Source organism: Mus pahari, chromosome 2, assembly GCF_900095145.1.
Source record: "Mus pahari chromosome 2, PAHARI_EIJ_v1.1, whole genome shotgun sequence".
Classification (NCBI taxonomy): Eukaryota; Metazoa; Chordata; class Mammalia; order Rodentia; family Muridae; genus Mus; species Mus pahari.
In genome coordinates this window covers 16,749,936-16,769,705 of record NC_034591.1, presented here as the reverse complement: position 1 = coordinate 16,769,705, position 19,770 = coordinate 16,749,936, and the positions used below count along the sequence as shown (strand labels likewise).

Here is a 19,770-nt window from a genome sequence, read left to right as displayed (position 1 = left end):
TGTTGATCATCCAAGGGACTTGATGGGCAACCCTTCTGTCACAGAGAAGCTCTTTGGGAAGTTCTCTATAATGGTACCTGTAATCACATGGAAAAACAAAAATTTATGATGTGCCCCAGATATTTTTTTTAAAAAAATTATCAAATCAAAGATTAAATGCTATCCCTTAAATGATTACCAAATACTTTGGGCAAGAGGAGTTTCTTTGTGAAAACAAAGCAAGTTGGATGGTACACAGCAACGATGTTTACATGACTCAGAGCAGAAGAAACTAAAAACGCATCCTAGCAGAGCATGCAGGAGAAAGGGAGCTCCAGGGCAGGGCCTCATCTCTCTTGGAGGGAGGCTGACAGGAGCAAGAATGGCAACACCCTTAAAAGGATTTTACCTTGCAGGCCATTCTGAGAGCTGAGACCAAGATCTGAGCAAAAAAAAAAAAAAAAAAAGCTGATAATTCAAATAAAGATGCTTATCTGATACCCCCAAGTAAAAATTGGTACTTTGGGGGGCAGACACATGAGCACTGAGGCATTGATTATATTGGTCCAGGGAAAGGAGGAAATCTTTGCAAACCTGATGCATTTGACATTTCTTGTCCATGAGTTTCCTTATCACAGTCTCTGGTAAAATCTCTCTTCTGTGACCATGAAGGGAAATTGGGAAAGAGTTGATACTTGGAAAGGCTTGGGGGAGGTCACAGCATTTGTGACATATACAAATTGCAAAAGAATCAGTGTGCCTTTTCCTATGAGACGTGGGATTATTACAGTGCAGAAAACAGGGATGGGACTAAAAGCGAGAAAGGCGCCGAAGAGGAGTACAGCTGTTCATTTCCTACACTGTGGTCATGTCCATCTGCTGGAAGCTGGAGGAGGTCCCCTAGCGAGTTCTAACCAGGAAGGTGGAAGCTGGAGGAGGTCCCCTAGCGTAGCCAGGAAGGTGAATGAGATATTAACAGGTCAGACACCATCACATTTCTGTGCAAAGTGCATAGATCCTGTTCCCTGACAGATTTAACCCCAAGCAGAAGTCATTGCTCCATGGTACCCTCATTTTAAAAATAAACAGATACCAAACAGAAAATGAACCACTTGCTCTTAAAATATGGTTGAGAAAGATTTAAAAGAAACATGGTTTTAATACCTACAGACTACTTCTGAGGGGTCATTAATTTGAATATTCTATTTTGACTACTCCTAATCCTTAATATCAATTTGAGTAAATACTTAAAATTAATCTTCCCATGTATAATAGTTCTTTTTATAATATTATGTTTCCTCAATTATAAATACTATAAACTATAAACATGTCAAGCTTTCTCCCAGGAGTATGTTTAGTGAGCACAATAGCAATGCAGACATTAAATCCTAGATTTCCATGCTTAAATAATTATTCACTGATAAGTCAATGCTGACCAAATATTATGGACACATTCATTTCTCTAAATTAACAATTTCTATTAATAAAATAATCATTGAAGCTATTAACTTTGGTTGTCCTATTTTATCAAAATTGAATTCATTTGTTCTTAACAGGTCCAAGAATAACTCCAGGACTTTCCTTTGTACAGAATGGGACAGTTCTTAATTAAAGTGATTATCTGTGGCACCCTTTCAGCCATGATTCCCGTTTATGGCATTTGGAACGTAGAAGCCCCAGGACATTTCCTGCCTGGGCTGCCACAAAACATTATCTGATGGAGTATGCATTCTTCCCTGCCCAGCTTTTTACCCGTGAATCAAAGCCCTGCCTCTTTGGCCTCAGCCCCTGAACTTAAGCAGGGCATAAGCTGTGAGCTTTTCATGCAGGCACAGCACGGAGAGATCAAGCCTGCCTTTCATGAACTATAGGAGCAGCCCTGCATTCAAGGATGTGTAACGCCATTGAACATGCAGTCTGCAGCTAAGAGCATGCCTACTGGGGGCTAGACGGAGCATGGACTCAGCCAAGGATCAACTCCCTCTGCATCCATTCCTTAGCACTTATTTTAACTCATGATCTGAGATCTGGTAAAATAACATACTTAAGGTAAACCATCTTTCCTGGTAGATTTCCTCTTGTCTTGAACACTACATTTGCTCCATGGCATTCTGTGATTAGCTGATAGGCAGTAAGACAACAAGAATAATAAAAAACAACCTACTTTGAACAGTATTAGAAAATAAGATAAAGTTCTATTGGAGAAAAGCTATTTTCAATCTATCCAATTTATAAATTATGTAAATTTATATCAGTATGTAGCAAAATAAAGCAATATGCACAAACAGAAAACTGCTACAATACTGTAGGTTCCTTAGAGTAGGAAAGGAACAACAACAACAACAACAACAACAACAAAAAACAGCATAAAAACTAAGTGGTACTAACCTGACCTGAAGAAGACAATATTTAATGTTTAAACTTGGGGTCACAGTTTAGTTGTAGGTTAATACTTCTAGAGCTGACATAGTACAATATTGCTCTCATGGTAAGAGTAGGTCAGTTTGTTACCACAACAAGTAAACGAGGGGTCCTAGACTGTTTCTTGCAGTTTCCATAAAGATAGAAATAAAACTTTGAAGTGTAAGATAGTCGTTTTCTGTGCTATTATTGTTAAAAGACGTGATGGGCAAAGATGAATAAATCTGCACAGCTGCCTCCAGTGAAATAGTTAAACAGACATTCACTGTAAAAAAAAAAATTGGTTGTGTAGATAATGTTAGCCTTGATTGAGGAGGGGTTATTTTAAAGAAAAATCACAAAATAGCAAATAAGCTCTTGGTATTTTCTTTGATGCCTTGGGGCCACTGTGCTGGTATTTCCCCTCCCCCCCCCATTTAATCATTAAAAAATTACTCATAGCTAAAAAATTATTAAAGCACTAAATATAATTACCAGTGTAGCTATTATTGCAGTAGGTTCATGTTGCCCATCACATTTTCCAACGTGAGTTTAGAGTGAGGCACACCTATTTCTTGATTGCTGCAGCTTACAGTCACAGGTGAGCTCCTGGGAGGGGCACTGGATAGCCTTTTAAAAGCTTTCCTCAAAGTCACCTGTTCATCTCTTTCCTTCCAATCTTGAGTTAATGGTCCTGTCCTCCATTTACCCATCTTGAAAGATGAGGGGGCATGTTGATCCTGCTACACTTTGCTTCAATCATAGCAGGAAACCCTAAGCAGCCAGATTGCATGCACTCCATAACTTTTTGATGTTTTTATATCAAATGCTGTCATTTACATGCAGCGCGTGCAGCCTGCTCATCCCAGAGGCTGAGGTTTGAGTGATGGCAGCTGTGGCACTTGTGCCATCAGAGTCCTCCATGGCCCCCGTGCAGACACTCCTAGAGCCGGCAGTATTTATGGCCCCACTATGTTATCTAGAGGCATGATTTCTGCCAGTGTTCTTCCCCATCTATCAATTCTGTGAGATCGGTCCTCTCCTCCTCCTGTGGCTCAGTGCTGCATTTTAAAAGGCAGATTGTTTTTAAGGCAGAACTTAGGCCGTCGGAGGCTGTTCTCCACAGCCACTACCAATCCCCAGGAGGGCAATGCTTCCTTCTGCTGTGCTCTGCTCTGATTTACTTTAGAAAGTTCTGAGATTAGTGGGAAAGGGCATAACCATGTAAAAAAGAAAAAAGAAAAAAAAGAAAGAAACTACCTAGGCCTTGAGACATGAAATGCCAATTGATTTATCCTGTTCCTCTAAAGGGGAAAAGAAATAGAGGGAGCTGCCAGAGATACACACACACAGTCCCCAATCTACAGTTTCAAATTATAAAAAAAAAAAAAAAAAACTAAGAAGAAAAGCATAAGCCAGGTTTGTTTTTTAATATCTGTGGTTGCAAACCTGGGCATGAGCTGAATTCATTTGCTAGCAAGACTTGACTGGAATGTTTTAAAGCTATTTATAGCCTTTAAATCTCTACTATTCAAGTGAATATGTACACAGTTCACTGCAGCAATATTAATGTATTTGATTAGAAAGCATTGCAACAACTTTGGGGTGTGGCATATTATATAGTATATGTGCCAGTATTTCCTTTCTGAAATCTGTAAATTTAATAAACCAACTATATGAAGCATGTTGTCCACTAAGCCTCTTGGACTTTAGAGCCCACATTGCTCTTTTCCCAAGGAGGGAGTAACTTGTCAGTGTTCATTAGACAGTACTAATATCTCTGGTTTTAAATGGCCTAGATGTTATGTCAAACACTATAAAGTTGCTTAGTTTATGTCACCTAGCAAAACTGATAGGAAGAAATGAACATTTCTTATGAATTTTGAAAAGTTCCTGGCTCCGGGGGGTACTTAGAGTCCCCTCCATTGTACAGGGTGCTTACAGAGTGGCTGCAGAGTGAGCTGGTAGCTCTCCGGCATGCTTCAGATGGGCTAGATTTGACTCCCACTTATAATTGCTATTTTTTTCATGTGCTAGTATGTAACAGCTCTGTAGAGGCACCAGTCGGTCAGTGTGGCACAGAAGCACTGCAGGGAGGAGATCCTGGGACCTGCAGGTCCTCTTTCACTTCTATTGAATGTCTGAAGCTCGTGAGATCTCATTCAGATTCAACTCCAAAGCTGAATATTTCTTATGTAGTAAAAAAAAACTATTTAAAAGTAATTCTTTTAATCCCAACCTAATGGTAACATGATCCATTTCCTTATTGGAGTATCTTGACTCAGTAATAGAGAGAAGAATTTTAGAAATTCTAAGTACTTTCTCATTTATCAAAACAGTTTTATATACCCATTTATTTTAAATTGGCAGATGAAATTACATGTGTTTGCCATGAACAGCATGCTACTTTGAAGTATCTATAGAGCCAGGAATAGTGGCGCACGCCTTTAATCCCAGCACTCAGGAGGCAGTGGCAGACAGAGCTCAGTGAGTTTGAGGCCAGCATAGTCTACAGAGTTAATTCCAGGACAGTCAGAGCTACATAGTGAGACCTTGTCTCAAAAACAAACAAACTAACTAACTAGCTAACTAACTAGCTAAAATAAGCATCCACAGTGTAGATTTATACATCCCGGAATAACTGGACCTAGCCATACGCATCCCCACTCTCCTTGTATTGTTAAAATAATTTCTCACTGGGTTGCACCATGCTCAGGAAAGGAAAAACAAAGCTGGTGGCGTGAGTTTCTGTCCTCTGGTACTAGGGCTTTGACCATGAATGAAACTCAGAAATAAACCTGCTGTGTTTGTTCTCAGCAGAAGGAGGGCCAGGGTTTGTGGGTACATTTCATTCATAATTTGGAGGGGCCTGGTAAGAGTTTCAATAAGGGGAAAAAAAGTAAAACCACGGAATTAAAATAAGGTACGATTCTGCCTATTCATTTAGAATGAAAAATTACAGCCAGTGTGAGATTTTTAGAAACTTACCATTCTGCAAATGTTACAGAACCAAGACATAAACCTCTTTGTTAATAAGTTTGGGCCCTAGAATGTTGATCCTGGGCATTGTCTACATGCTCTCAAGATACTTCATTCTGTAATGTTCTCAGTCAAGAGCACAGAGGTAATTCTGCCTCTGGATTTTGATGCTTAACATTTTACCATCCATACACCTTATTAATAATGTCATTTTAGATTTGGGGGATTGATTATTAAACAGAAAAAGTCTCATTTAGACGTCAGGGTACTTTTAACTTTCTCTGTGCAGTGACTAATATTAAACTTGTATTTGAATTGACGTCATTCATTAACCAATGTGTCATCGTCGCCTTTGAGTCACAGTGCTGTGTGCGTCAGCACAGCGGGCTGTAGGAGCTCCTAGAAGCCCTTTTCATACTGGGAATAACTCTACTTTAAAATAGAGAAAACTGCAGAAACATGTCCGAGCAACCCACAATAAATGAACCTTCAAATTAGCTTTTCCTTATCAAAATTCCCAGTGCCGCCATCACCCCTGGCTGGAGTGAGAGGCAGCTTGAGAGGGTTGTAAGAATAGAGACAGCAGATATTTTAAAATACTGTCATGTAACATGTTGCTAGAGCTCCCAACAGGGCCTTGGAAGGTGCCAGGACATGTATGTCGGCTCAGTGTTAAATGCATTTGGTCCATAGTAAATATGTTAGACTTAAGCACTGTGTTTATATACGTTGCAGTAAGTCATCCTGACAAATTGATGGCCTTTTGTAACTGTCTCCTGCCAGTACCCTCTGCTTTTCCTTTCAAGTTCCCATGGCATCTTTAACACGTACTATTCCATTGTTTGCTTGTATCCTATTCATTGCCAAGGTCCATGGAGATGGCTACACACTGCTGAGTTTTGTGTTCTGATTTCTAATCAAGAACATAAATCAATGTACAAATTAATGTAGGTTTTGAGGCCAAGGGTCTTCTTTTATATTCAGAATGTTCTATAGCATTAGATTTTACAGCGTGTATTTGTTGACACACATATTTTGATGTTCATGTAATTAGGAGAGAATTATGGGGAGAGGGGATGTTCACACCAAATGAACCCTCTACCCACCATTGAGTAAGTGAAGGAAAATATGCCCCTGGAAACTCCTTGTTTTACAAAAAAAAAGGTGCCTGTTTTTATTATTGCATAAATGTTTTGCCATTGTACTGTAATATCTTAGAACTGGGGATAACAAGTGAACAAGTTATCCAGGAAAGCATTTTGTCAGATGTCTTAGAAAGGCTCTCCATCACTGTGAAGAGACACTATGAACATGGCAACCTTTATAAAGGAAATAATTTAATTGGCACTGGCTTACAGTTCAGAGGTTTACTCCATTGTTGTCATGGTGGGAAGCATGGTGGCATCCAGGCAGACCTAGTGCTGGAGGAGCTGAGAGTTCTACATCTTGATCTGCAGACAGGAGAACAAGATTGCATGTCTCACTGATTTTAGCTTGAACATAGAAGACCTCAAATCCTGCCCCTGCTGTGACACACTTCCTCCAACAAGGCCACACCCCCAGTAGTGCCACTCCCTATAGGGCAAGCATTCAAACCCATGCATCTGTGCAGGCCAGACCTATTGAGAGCACCACATCAGGAAGCATGTTTGTTATGTTGACTGTCTTAGTGATGAAGGGTACCCACACCAGAGATGCAGGAGTAGTTGCTGGGTCTTTACTTTCCCAGTTGTTGATTTGTGTCACCAAAGGGCAGTGTTAAAACAAGAGCAAAGGTGTAGCATTGTCACTGTCTCAGTGCAAGCTTAGAAGACAGCTCCAGTTTCAGTCTCCATTCTGGTGGACAGAGGCTGTCCTGAGGAAAGAGGAGCTACAACGGTGACGACACCATGATGCTGTTAGTACATGGCCAAGAGTTAAGTCTGGAGAACATTTATTTCATTTGATAAATGTTCAGTCAGCTCTTCAGTGAGAGCTGGGGGACAGGATTTGAGAAATGAAATCTCTGCTCTGGTAGAGCGAAAGCTCTGGAGGGAGGAGGACATGGCCAAATGAGTGTTTGTGGACATAGCTGTGCACTAGGAAGTTAAATCCAGATTCTGAGAGTGGTGGAGGAGAATCACATTGACGGTGGCCAGGTAAAGGCAGGGATCTGAGAGTGTGACCATTCACAGGGGTTCGAAGTGTGTGAGTGAGCCCAACAGAACGAGTGGACGGTGTCAGAGCCGTGCAGACGGATCTCTGGCTGTCACAGAACCTGTGTAAACAGGATAATAAACAATGCTTTTCCTCATAGGGGAGAAGGGCTGGTCTGGGGTCTGCTTTTATCAGAATGACAGCTAAAGTCAGGAGAAATAAGACTGAATAAGAGTGTAGAATTCTGGGTTCCCACATGGCCCTGACGTGAGTGCTTACTTTTTATAGTGTGTTGACTCATTAATTGATTGCTTATCCTTGTGGCCTAGCTGCCATTTACAAAGGCAGAAAGGCAGAACGTTACCTGTCTATTTCTTCCAAATTATAATAGGAACACTACTATTTACATAGGACCAGGCATCAATTTTATAATTAATTGAACCCATAATTAATTTTAGTTACAACTTTTAACTGAGATTCAGACCAAGTTTGCTATAAATTTTTGGGGGGATTGCAATGATAAGGGCTGGGGCATGGCTTAGTGGTAGATTTTCAGGTCACCATTAGAATTGAATCATTAGGGTACAAGTGCAGGTAACCTGAAATCTGACATTTAATTTTAATGCCAATACCATACCAGGGTAACTGACTTCTTTTTAAAGTTATTTTTTTTCAATTTTGATGATATAATTACATCATTTTCCCCTTCTCTTTCCTACTTCCAAACACACACACACGCTTGAGTATTTGTGTTTTTCTGTTTGTCAATAACAAAGCAATAACAGTCCTATTAACTGATGGTCCTAAGTAGAAATAAAGCCACAGAAACATGTCCCAACATGCTCTGAGTGTGTAAGGCATTTCAGACACTGTGTATGGTTTAAAGGAAAAAAGAAACAGGAGTGTGTGTTCTGTGCACCAAGCGTATTATGAATTGGGTTCTGCTATGCCTGGTTCTGATTCCCATTTATCAGCTGTCGTGGGCGCACATGAAGTGGGGTGCATAGAGTAGAACCTGGCTGTTCACAGAAGCTCTTTTTAGGTTGATGGATTTTTATTTCTTGATGGATAGTGTCAAATTTAAGTAGAACAGATTTTCTGCTCTCCTAACCCCTACGCATAGCGACTTGTAGACAATTTATCAGAAAATATCACTCTAAAGAGTGGGAAAACAGTGTTTCTAATTTTGTCTGACTAAATATTAGATGTCTACTGGAGATAGGCAGTAGCCTTTGGATCTCTAAATAGGAACCCCTTGGGAGAGATAAATCTGGATTACTTCTCTCATTGCTATGAAAATGATACTTGACAAAAGCAGGTTAAGAAGGAGTTTATTTTATCCTATAATCTGAAGTGCAGTCCATTGTATCAGGGACAGCATGGTGGCAGGAGCGTGAGGCAGCTGGTCCCAGGGCATCCACAATCAGGAAGCAGAGACAAAGGCTGGTGCTCAGCTCACTTATTTTCTTCATTCTATTCAATCAGCATCCTCAGCTCATGGAATGATATCATTGACATATACTGTCTATTCTTCTACTTCACTTAGCCAAAACTAGAAATTCCCTCACAGACATGCCCAGGAGTTTGTCTCGTGGGTAATTCCAGATCCTACCTGTCCACTTGATAAAGAATATTTACCATCGTTCTGGGTCCTTACAGGATAGGTTTTAATAAATGCCCGAGAAGTAAGTAATAGAACCAGCGTGGGTAAATGTAGAGAAAAGAGAAGATTAAAACAGTTTGGGTCTACTAGGGACTAGAATGGTGCTCACCAGAACCCAAAGGTGAGGATGCTGGGCAAGGCAGAGAGACATTAGAAGAAGGGTACAGTTTCAATTAGGAAAGAAATAGCTCATTATAGCAAGAAATAGGTAGAAAACAGGAATATAAAGGAAATGTGACATATGTAGTCTTGTGGTGTGTGGGGAAAAAGGAAATTGTTATCCATATGTTCTCTTTGTCTTAATATATACCCTACAGTCAACAACTATGATCTGAGGACAGAATTTTAAATGTAAATGTTGAGAAGTCATAAGACAATCTAGTGTTCTTATATGTAACTTGATCATGCTACATAGGGTTTTTAAATAGCACAGATTCAAAGATCCAGGTCAGTGGCATAGTTCAAGACTTCTCACTGAAGAGTCGGGCTGCTTCCTGCTGGACAGTTTCAAGGTGGTACCCAGCACCTTTATCACAGACAATGGATGACTTCCATTATACTGCAGTGCAAGTGTGTCCTAAACCAGAGGTGAAATACTGGTTAAAAAAAAGATCTATTGCTGTACAGACATTTATGAGTGATCAATAACCCTATATAGCTGTCTCCTGGGAGGCTCTGCTAGTGCCTGGCAAATACAAAAGTGGATGCTCACAGTCATCCATTGGACAAAGCACAATGTTCCCAATGAAGGAGGTAGAGAAAGTGCCTAGGGAGCTGAAGGGGTCTGAAGCCCCATAGGAGGAACATCAATATGAACTGACCAGTAACCCCAGAGCTCCTTGGAACTATACCACCAATCAAAGAAAACACATGGTGGAACTTGTGACTCTAGCTGTATATGTAGCAGAGGATGGCCTAGTCGGTCATCAATGGGAGGAGAGGCCCTTGGTCCTGTGAAGGCTCTATGCCCCAGTATAGGGGAATGCCAGGACCAGGAATGGGAGTAGGTAGGTTGGTGAGCAGGGGGAGGGGGAGGGGATAGGGGATTTTTGTAGGGGAAACTAGGAAATGGGATAACATTTGAAATGTAAATAAAGAAAATATCTAATAAAAAAAGAAAAGAAAAGTAATAATGATTAGTGTAAGCTAATAGCAAATCAGAGTAAATGGTATTGTATGAACTACCCTTAATATGTTTCCTTAAGTTTGAAACAATAAAATCAATATTGAGAGTAAAACAAAAAAATAATGCTGTAAATGACTGTTGGTATCTGTGCATCTTTATCAGTCAGCATCCTATCCACTTAAAATTAAGAACTGACAACTAAGATACCTAGACAGAACTAATAAAGTCCCTTTAACATAAACTATATGGCCCTCCCTCAAAGAGTGGGCATGGTGGTCATCTGTCTGTGAGCACTACATGGTAACCAGATTTCTTGGGTATGTTGCATCTTCAGTAAATGTGAGAAGTTCACTGATTTTATTTAGTAACAGTATACTTTATTCGTTTTTTTGTGAGTTAAAATAAAAGTTAACAGACTTTTTTCATAGGTTGGGAAAAAACCAAGTGCTTAAAGTTTTTGTGTTGTTGTTGTTGTTGTTGAGACAAGGTCTCACTATGTGGCCCTGGCCCTGGCTCTCCTGGAACTCTTAAACAGACCCAGCAGGCCTAAAGCAACCTACCTGCCTCTGCTTTCTGGGTACCCATTTTAAGCCCATCATTTTCTCTTAGACCATAGTTGTTGCTATGGTTTCAGTGAGCTTCCTTCCATCAGTAATTCTTACGATGCTGCTATTTTTACGGGGAGTGATTGCATTAAATGTGATCTGGCATCTGAGAGATGGATCTGCAAGCGGGGGTATTTTGCATTTAACACTTAGCATCGTCTTTATTATCTGGTCTTACATGTGCCAGACACCTTTGATGTGAGAGGAAATAAAGAGGTACCACCTGTTTCAGGTACCCCACTCCATATGAAAGAGTCTTGTAGAAACAGTAATTCTGTATATCACATCTGGTTACAGGAAGTTGGCAGTAGTATTAGGCACTAGGGTATGAAAGAATGCAATGAAGAGTTACTAACTCCCCCCCTCTCCTACACAAGGGTCAAACAGCCATGTTGAGTTTGGGAAAGAACAGATCTCACAATACTACTGACTGGGATCTATGTGACAGGGGGCATTTTATTCTCAAAGTAGTTTCTGTGAGGAACAGTTTTATCCTCTGACTGAGTATGGGGTATGATTCATCCACTGGACTGGTACCATTTGCAAGAGTGACTCAGGAATAGACTCTGAGTAAGGCAGATCTCCAAAGATGAACACTTCTCCAGCGGGTGCATCCCCCAGCTGCCAGTTCTCATCTGGGTTCTCTTGGTAGGCCACTTGTACCCTGAATCCAAGCCGTGGTCTCCTAGGTGAACACCCCTTCACTGGAACCCTTTATGATCACCATGGTACAGTTCATTCTTAAGAGTACCTATTTGATCTCTTTATGCTGGAGGCAATGTGCTGAGAGACTGGGGAATTAGTAAATGAGGTTAATAATTAATTAATAAACGAGGGTGCAGGAGACTCACTCATTTATAGAAGGAACACAAGTGAAGTCAGAGGGGGCGAGAGGTAAGATAATGAGCAAATCACAGTCACAGACACCCAGCAAGAGCTGATGAGGACCCCTTAGACGGTGGGGAAGAGGACATGGATTAAAGAACTCACTTTAGACATGAGAGAATTTCATGATCCAGTGGCTGAGGGAAAGTGAGTCAAGAGTCAAGCGTGTCTGATTCATAGGCTGGAAGTTTGCTCTCATAACACCGTAAAGGCAGCATGAGAAAACCGATAGAAAACGTAAGTGTGATTGGGATGTTTTCAGTATCTACTTGATGTGTGTCAGCATTGTCTCTATGCTTGCTTTATAAACAGTTTGCAAGAGTTTGCATTCTGCATGTCACTTTCTGGTTGTCATTCTTTCCTTTACAAGGAGTCACCTCATTCATTGACTTTTAAGCCCTTGGGACATGCAAAACATGAAAGAAGCATGCAAATAGAACATAAATCTTCAAACTAGCCTGGACTTCCCCTGAAATGCCTTTCCCTTCCAGACCTCATTCTTGTGTGGTTTGTCCCACGGATCCTGCCAGCTTCCATTTCCAGCCACACAGTTTGATGTTTATTTTAACCAACTGCTCATGAAAGGTAGACTTTCACAACAGTTGCAGTGGCATAAGGCGAGTTTCCCTGTAAGCAGGATAGCCGGGGGTGTCCTGTTGGGTACCCCTTCCTTCCGCCCCTTTTCACCTGCATTTCAGCTGTGAGAATAAATCTAGGTAAACTGCTGTTTGGCCTTTTGGCACATTGACAACTTTGGCAATTTCAAACTAACTGGTTTTTTTTTTTACTAAACACCACTGAAATGAAATAAATGAGTCTGATGAACGCTTGCGCCCTGACTACTACAAATGGAAAACCATCAACAGATGCTATTTGCTGAAACAGAGGCTCTTGTAGCAGATGGGTGGAAGTTAAACACAAATTGTACTGTTTCTTTTTCTTTTGGATCATTTGTTTTTATTGCTATATAAAAACCTCTGATATATTAGTTACAGTAAACTTGAAGCAAATGCTTGATGGCTGTTTGGGTTTTTCTGAGATCCCTGAAATTATACTCAGACCATTCTTCATTATATGAACTCATTGAAAATACTCAAACTCTTCATCAGTTCTAGAACTTCCTTTGGAATTCATACTCCAATATTGTAAATAATGATGAGAAGCAACTGCCAAATACTCATGGTGAGGTATTATGTCTCTGTCTTAAATACCAAGTGTTGAGCTGCGGTAAAGTCATACCTGTCACACCTCCAGCTGTCAGAATGTGTTTAGAACTGGAGTGTTTTCAGTGTTTTATTTCCCCAGATGCTACTGCCTCCTTTAACTAGCACACATACAGAGAATGGTGACTTTGCCCCAAATCAACAAGTCATATACCATTTAAAATAATCGCTATCAATTGATACTAACCTTCAAGAGCAATCATGGCATTGTTAATCATTCTGTAAATTTAGATATTTCTTTCTACAGAACTGTTTATTTTAATCTAAGTAAAATAGTTCATGTGTCTCCAAAGAAACAGGAAATGTATCTTTTTCTCCTTCCTTCCAGTTCCTAAGGTTGTTTATTAGATTATATTCATTATCACAGAACACGGGAAAATTCGACACAGTAGGAGTAATGGAGGAAACATTTAGATACTTTTAAAATATTGAAAATATTTACAGGGGAATACTTATAGGGAATTGAAATGTTGACAGGGATATTACCTGTAATCGCATTGGTTTTTAACTGTGAAATTTGTTGTTACTCTTATTTATAGGGTCAGGATCATGTCGCTTTAGTTACTCTGACCCCAGCATCTCCGTGTCATACGCCAAGAACAATACCGCTGATTGGATTCAGCTGGAGAAAATTAGGTTCGTTATCATTTCAAGTATTTGTTCCAGATCTGTTGTGAGAAGAAGTCTGCACCTCTGGTTGCCTTCCTTCTATCTAGAGGTCTTTCTTTATGGCTCAAATGCTTCGGTTGTTCATTCCTCAAGTCCTGAGCATAAATAATTACTACGTGAGGAAGATGCTAATAGAGTGTAACCCTCCCACTCATAAGCTCCTACCATCAGTACTCCTTGTACTGACCTGTTTTGGCCTGCAGCACATTTGGCATCATATCTTTTGAGAGAGTATCCTTTGCCACATAACATCACCAGCTGTGACCGGCAGGAGGTGACCTGTCTGTGCCTGGCATCCAGAGCTGAGAGCATGACCTGTAACAACCGCCTGCATCCATCCCTGTCCGTGGTGGTAGGGGTACATAGCTTTTTGCATCATCTGCCACTTCACTTCTGAAATCACGCAGGCCTATCCTATATCTTCTTTACGTCAAGAGTTCTCCGATGAGAAAAGGAAATAGGATGCTCCAGGTAAAAGGAACTCTAAAGTTGGAAGGATTTGATGAGCTTAGAAAATACCAGATCATTTTTACCACTACTGCAGAGTTTTAACCAGGAACTAAAATTCAGAGTAGATGATTGATTCCAGATGTAAAATGAAAAGGAAACCAATACAGACACAGCGCCTGCTGTGCTGAGGGCCAGAGCCCCACATTAAATTAATCCGTATTAAAGGGATTGTGGCAACTGGGCTGGTTCTTACATTGGCAACATTTAAGTAGAATATTTTCCATCAATTTTGTGACATTTTATTCCATTAGTTCTTTTCTCTATATTAAGAGGACAGTGATCTGTTTAAGGAAGCAGAAGAAAAATTAAGTTGATAATCTTTAATACTAGCCAATTTGTACAAGGTTTCCAGAAGTATATTAAAAAACGAATACAACCCACAAGCTTTAGTCTAACAAAACTGGAAAAGGTAATTCTAAGACAGGATTTTAATAACTGATTCCCCCATGCCTGGATGCTGTATAATTTACTGGTAGTTACTGCACACTGAGCTCTAACATGCTGTGTCAAATTTATGACAATATTTGCTAGTCTTTATATTTTCTGTTTTGAAAATGCATTCACATCGGATACTTAACATCTGAATGGATGTAATCAAACCAACATACATATAGAAATTTTACCTTTATATCCACAGCTTTCTTTTACTATATTATACCATAACTGAAGTAAATTATAATGTGTATTTCTTGCTAGAAAAGCACTATATGCTTTTCAAGTGATAAGAATGAAAGTGCACATTTGATTGCACAAAGGAACATCACATTCAGCTGAGTACATTAGATTTTTTCATGAAATGAAACTTTGAATTTTAGGCTGCATACCAAGCCGCCATACTTCTGCATGCAAAATGCCCTTACCATTGGTGATCAGCACGAAAGATTTTTCTAACCACCGTCTGAACACCAAAGTACATTCTCTTCTTCAGTTTAAATTCTTTTTGAAGCTAAAAAAAATACTCACCATAAAATATTGTAAATGAGAAGGGAATTGATTGCCCCCAAAGGTGAGATACACCATCTATAACCCCACTGACAATTCTGAAGATATATGTGTGCTTCACTGGTGGGTGAAAAATACGGCTGTTCCCCAGCCCTTCCAAACCTGATTTATAGCAGCCCAGCCTACCACTAGTTTGCATTTTAGCACCATTTTTAATCTCAGCTAAACGATCATTTTTACAACAGCAGATTTCTACTTTGGTAGAATAAAATGATTAATAAAACTTGTATTATATAACAGAAAGAGCTAGATTCTAATGGATATTATATTAAAAGTGTGTTAAATTATACCAATTTTTAAAAATTGGCCTGCATAAAATTGTAAATAATTATAAGTGAATACATTTAATTCTATGACAAATCCCTAATTTCACTCAGTCATCAGATATAAAAATGTATCTGATGACTAAAAATAAAATGACTATTATATAATGACCACATATAATATATGTATGTATGTACACTTAAATATACCATGTATCTATTATATACTTAAACATATCACATATATATCACACATACAAATATGGATACATAAACATGTCACATATATGTACATATACTTATCTTAAACATATCACTTTTCTTAAACATGTTATATACAATGACCTCCAGTTGATGCATAATTTCAAAGTAAGAATCAACATTACTTGATTTCAATTTTTTTCTTTTTTTCTTATCAAATGAATGATTTTTAAAGGGATATCTACCATGTGCCAAAACTCTTCTAGATACAGTTTGACTCCTTTTGTATTATTATAGCAGCTTGTGCCACCTTCTCTGCCACTGTTCTTTTCCTGACGGATTTGAACACACTTAGTACTTGCTTTAATAGGAAAACTGTAACAAGCGGTTGGAGCATAGGCTTGCATTTGGTCTGTAATGAGCATCACGTGTTCACGTGAGGCTGTGGTCTGAACTGTGAGCTTGACCTTCCTTCTCACACTTGTTCCAGAGCCCCTTCCAATGTGAGCACAGTCATCCACATCCTCTACCTTCCTGAGGAAGCCAAAGGGGAGAACGTGCAGTTCCAGTGGAGACAGGACAGCCTGCGTGTGGGTGAGGTGTATGAGGCCTGCTGGGCCCTGGATAACATCCTGGTCATCAATTCGGCCCACAGACAAGTCATTCTGGAGGACAGTCTTGACCCAGTAGACACGGGCAACTGGCTCTTCTTCCCTGGAGCAACGGTCAAGGTTTGAACATTTTCATCCTCTCTTCCCTTAGAAACCCAAGGCTCACTGAACCAGTTACTTCAAGATAACTTTTCCAAGACAGGTCTTTGAGTGCTAACATTCTTATATCTCATATCGTGCCTTTTAAGGTTGTGATACCACTTTAAAAAAAAAAACATTTATTTATTTATTCATTCATTCTTTCATTCATTCATTTAACTGTTGTTTGAGAACTCAGACTGGACTGAACCCTGTAACATGAAAAGGCAAATACATTTCTTTCCTTGTTTGTGGCAAGCAGATAGGTACCTAGCTGTGCAAATACAGAATAGCCCACTTGTCTTTTTCTGGGAAAGCTTAGAGTTTTGAGACAGCACTAACTCAAGGCTTGGGGCATTAAGAAGATTATCCAGAAAATTGAGAATATATGCAAATACTGACAGGTGCTTATAAAGTGGCCAAGTAGAAGGAGGAATAGCACTCTGAAAACTGGAGATCTCATGTATAGAGGCTTGAACTGAACGTTGGTGTCTTCTACCCATTTGTGTGTTATAATATTATCATATGGAGCTAGAAAATAGAGCAACTATGAGGTCATTCAGTCATAAATATGAGTAATCTATGAATGGAGGATTAGTATCCTTATGAAGGAAAACTCTCTGACTCTCAGCATGTGAGGACATAGCAAGACTAAGGATGTGTAGGCCCTTGCTAAGTCTTCTAGTGTTTGATTTTGGAACTCTAACTTCCCAAACTATTAGAAACTATTAGAAATTCCAGGCTGTGATTTTCTCTAACAACAGCTTCAAACTAAGATAGACATTCTAGATTCGTGGTTCTCAACCTTTGATTTGCAACCTCTTTGGGGGTGGGGGTGGGGGGAGGATCACATATCAAATATCCTACATATCAGAGATTTACATTACAACTCATAATAGTAGCAAAATTACAGTTATGAAGTAGCAATAAGATAATTTCATGGCTGGGGTCACCACAACATGAGGAATTGTATTAAAGGTCAGATGGTTAGGAAGGCTGAGACCCACGGGCCTAGATGGTGAATACATAAAACAGAAACCCTTCAATGGAGTTCTAAACAGTTCTCTCATATATTTTGAGAATCATGGTAAGTAATTCTGGTGTTGTGGCAAGTGAGAAGGCCTTGAAGATTTGCTAGCTGCTGTAGTATTGGAATTATATCTTGAGATCATATCCACTGAGGTACTTTAAATCAAAGGCAGTTACATTGGTATTTGAAATTGTTCTTCTAAGAGAAAGCTTTGAGTTACAGGAGTATTTGGAAAGACCAAGGAGTTGCTTACAAATGGTTCAATGAGAGCTCTTATTAGGCAGGATTAAGGGAGAGAGGATGGAGAAATGTGGTCATATTTCAGATTTTGTCAACAGGGAATGGAGGAGATTGGGGACTGATAAAGAAGAGGAAGGGATGGCCGATGACAAGTTTTGGGCATAGACTGGCAAGGGTGTTATTTACTGAGGCAAGAAAATACAGGAGGAGGAACAAATTCACAAGACTAGTTAAAGTTGGCTTCAGTTTGGACACCTAGCTCTTGGTGTTGTTAGGGCAAGTGATAAGTAGTCAGCAGGAAGTGGGTCAGAAGTTAGGGCAGTTGTCACCTGTTGGATGGGGATAGCAGTCCCAAGCTTGCCTGATGAGAGAGACTCTGCAATAAAAAACTAATACAAAAAAGCCATTAAGCCTTCAACTGGATCCCTGCATGTCTCTAATATGTAGAAATAAATTGAAATTTAGCTTACAGATTTTTTTATTTTTTATCTATGACTTACTGATGCAAAACAATCCTGTGTTAGATAGAGAATATAAAGGCTTTGAAAGAGCTCCTCCTTTGTGTGTACACAATATAGGGAAATAACCCAGGACCTTTTACATACTGGGCAAGTGTTCTAGCACTAAGCTACATTCCCAGCTCTCTTTTTACTCTTTGGGGCAGGGGTACAAGTTCTCATCAAGTTGCCAGTGTCTGATTTAGGGTTTTACTCATGGTGATGAGAAGAGATACCATGGCCAAGGCAACTCTTGTAAGGACAACATTTAATTGGGGCTGGCTTACAGGTTCAGCGGTTCCATCCATTACCATCAGGGCAGGAGCATGGCAGCATCCAGGCAGACATGGCACCAGAGGAGCTGAGAGTTCAACATCTTGTTAGGAAGGCTGCTCCCAGGCAACTAGGATCATAAGACTGTTCTAAAACCCACACCCATGCCCGTGGTAACACACCTACTCTAACAAGACGACAACTACTCCAAATAGTGTCACTCCCTGGGACAAGCAAGCATATTCAAGCCACAGCACCCACTTTGATCTTGAACTCAACATTGAGTCCATATAGATCTCAAAGTTATGGTGCTTCTGTCTCTGCCCTCTGCCTCTTTGGTATCTAGGATTGTAGAGGCCTGCTTACCTCCTTTTGAGAATTTATTTCAGGGCTATACAAGAAAAAATAATTGCAAATTGGTCTCAACCCAGAAACTCTCCTTCCTCAAGCAGTCAAAACTTGTAGTCATTTCAGCACATGGTGATGAGATTACAGCTGTAGACTGGTCTTGAAAATAGGCATCCTCTCTGTGCCGTTCAGGAAAACATCCCATGAGACCTCTTACTGACAAATTTCTGACACAGCCCAAAGCTGCAGCTGCCTTAGAAAGAGTCCACAAATTCCTTTCGCACAGAGAACTTTTGTCGGGGTTCTCCAAGTGATGTCTTCTTGCCACTGCATTGAAAGAGGGCTTTCTGGTGCCTCTACTTTACACTAACAAGCAGCTCTGAGCCCTTCCCTAGCCTGATTCTTTATCATCTGACTCTCGTGCCCTCTAGTAAATGCATGTGCATTTCTGCCTCCTATTACAAGCAATTATACTAATCTAATTAGCTACTTGGTTTCTTAAGGCATGTACTTTGGTTCCACCCATGGTAAAAATGCATGAAGTCTGCGTTTATGTCAGTGAGAAATTTAATTAAATTAAAACTTTGGGTAGAGAATGCTTTTTCCTTTTTAGTCCTTTGTCTCGCTCATAAGCTTACTAACCACGCAGCAGAGAATTGCCTAAGGAGCTTGGTCTACTAAGGAAAAAAAATGTCACTGTGGTAATGATTTATTTTATTGACTTTAAGTCACCTGCCAGATAGAAGTTCTACTCCAATATTTCTTTTGAAAACTTGAAACACATGCCCTAGTCAAATCTTAGAATTTGTTCTTTTAACTCATTTGTATAACCACTCTTTTGATTTTTGTTTGAAATAAAATGAAAAACTTTTCTTTGACTAGATGATTCAGAATTATAAACTAAAATTTGTTTTTTAATTATACGAAATGCCTTTGTCAGATATTAATTATTTTCTTTCTTTAAGATGAAAACTGAATACAACTACTTAGAA

The 19,770-nt window shown here is 39.6% G+C and overlaps 1 protein-coding gene across 2 annotated transcripts in view; it reads left to right on the top strand.

The window, feature by feature from the left end:
* The window catches only part of Reln (reelin), a 447,612-nt gene that overhangs the window by 219,403 nt on the left and 208,439 nt on the right, over positions 1 to 19,770 (top strand). For both annotated transcript variants that reach the window (XM_021190313.1, XM_021190312.1), the window contains exons 9-10: positions 13,536 to 13,632; positions 16,132 to 16,372. In XM_021190313.1, coding sequence (XP_021045972.1) covers positions 13,536 to 13,632; positions 16,132 to 16,372 — 338 coding nt within the window. The remainder of the gene's footprint in view (positions 1 to 13,535; positions 13,633 to 16,131; positions 16,373 to 19,770) is intronic.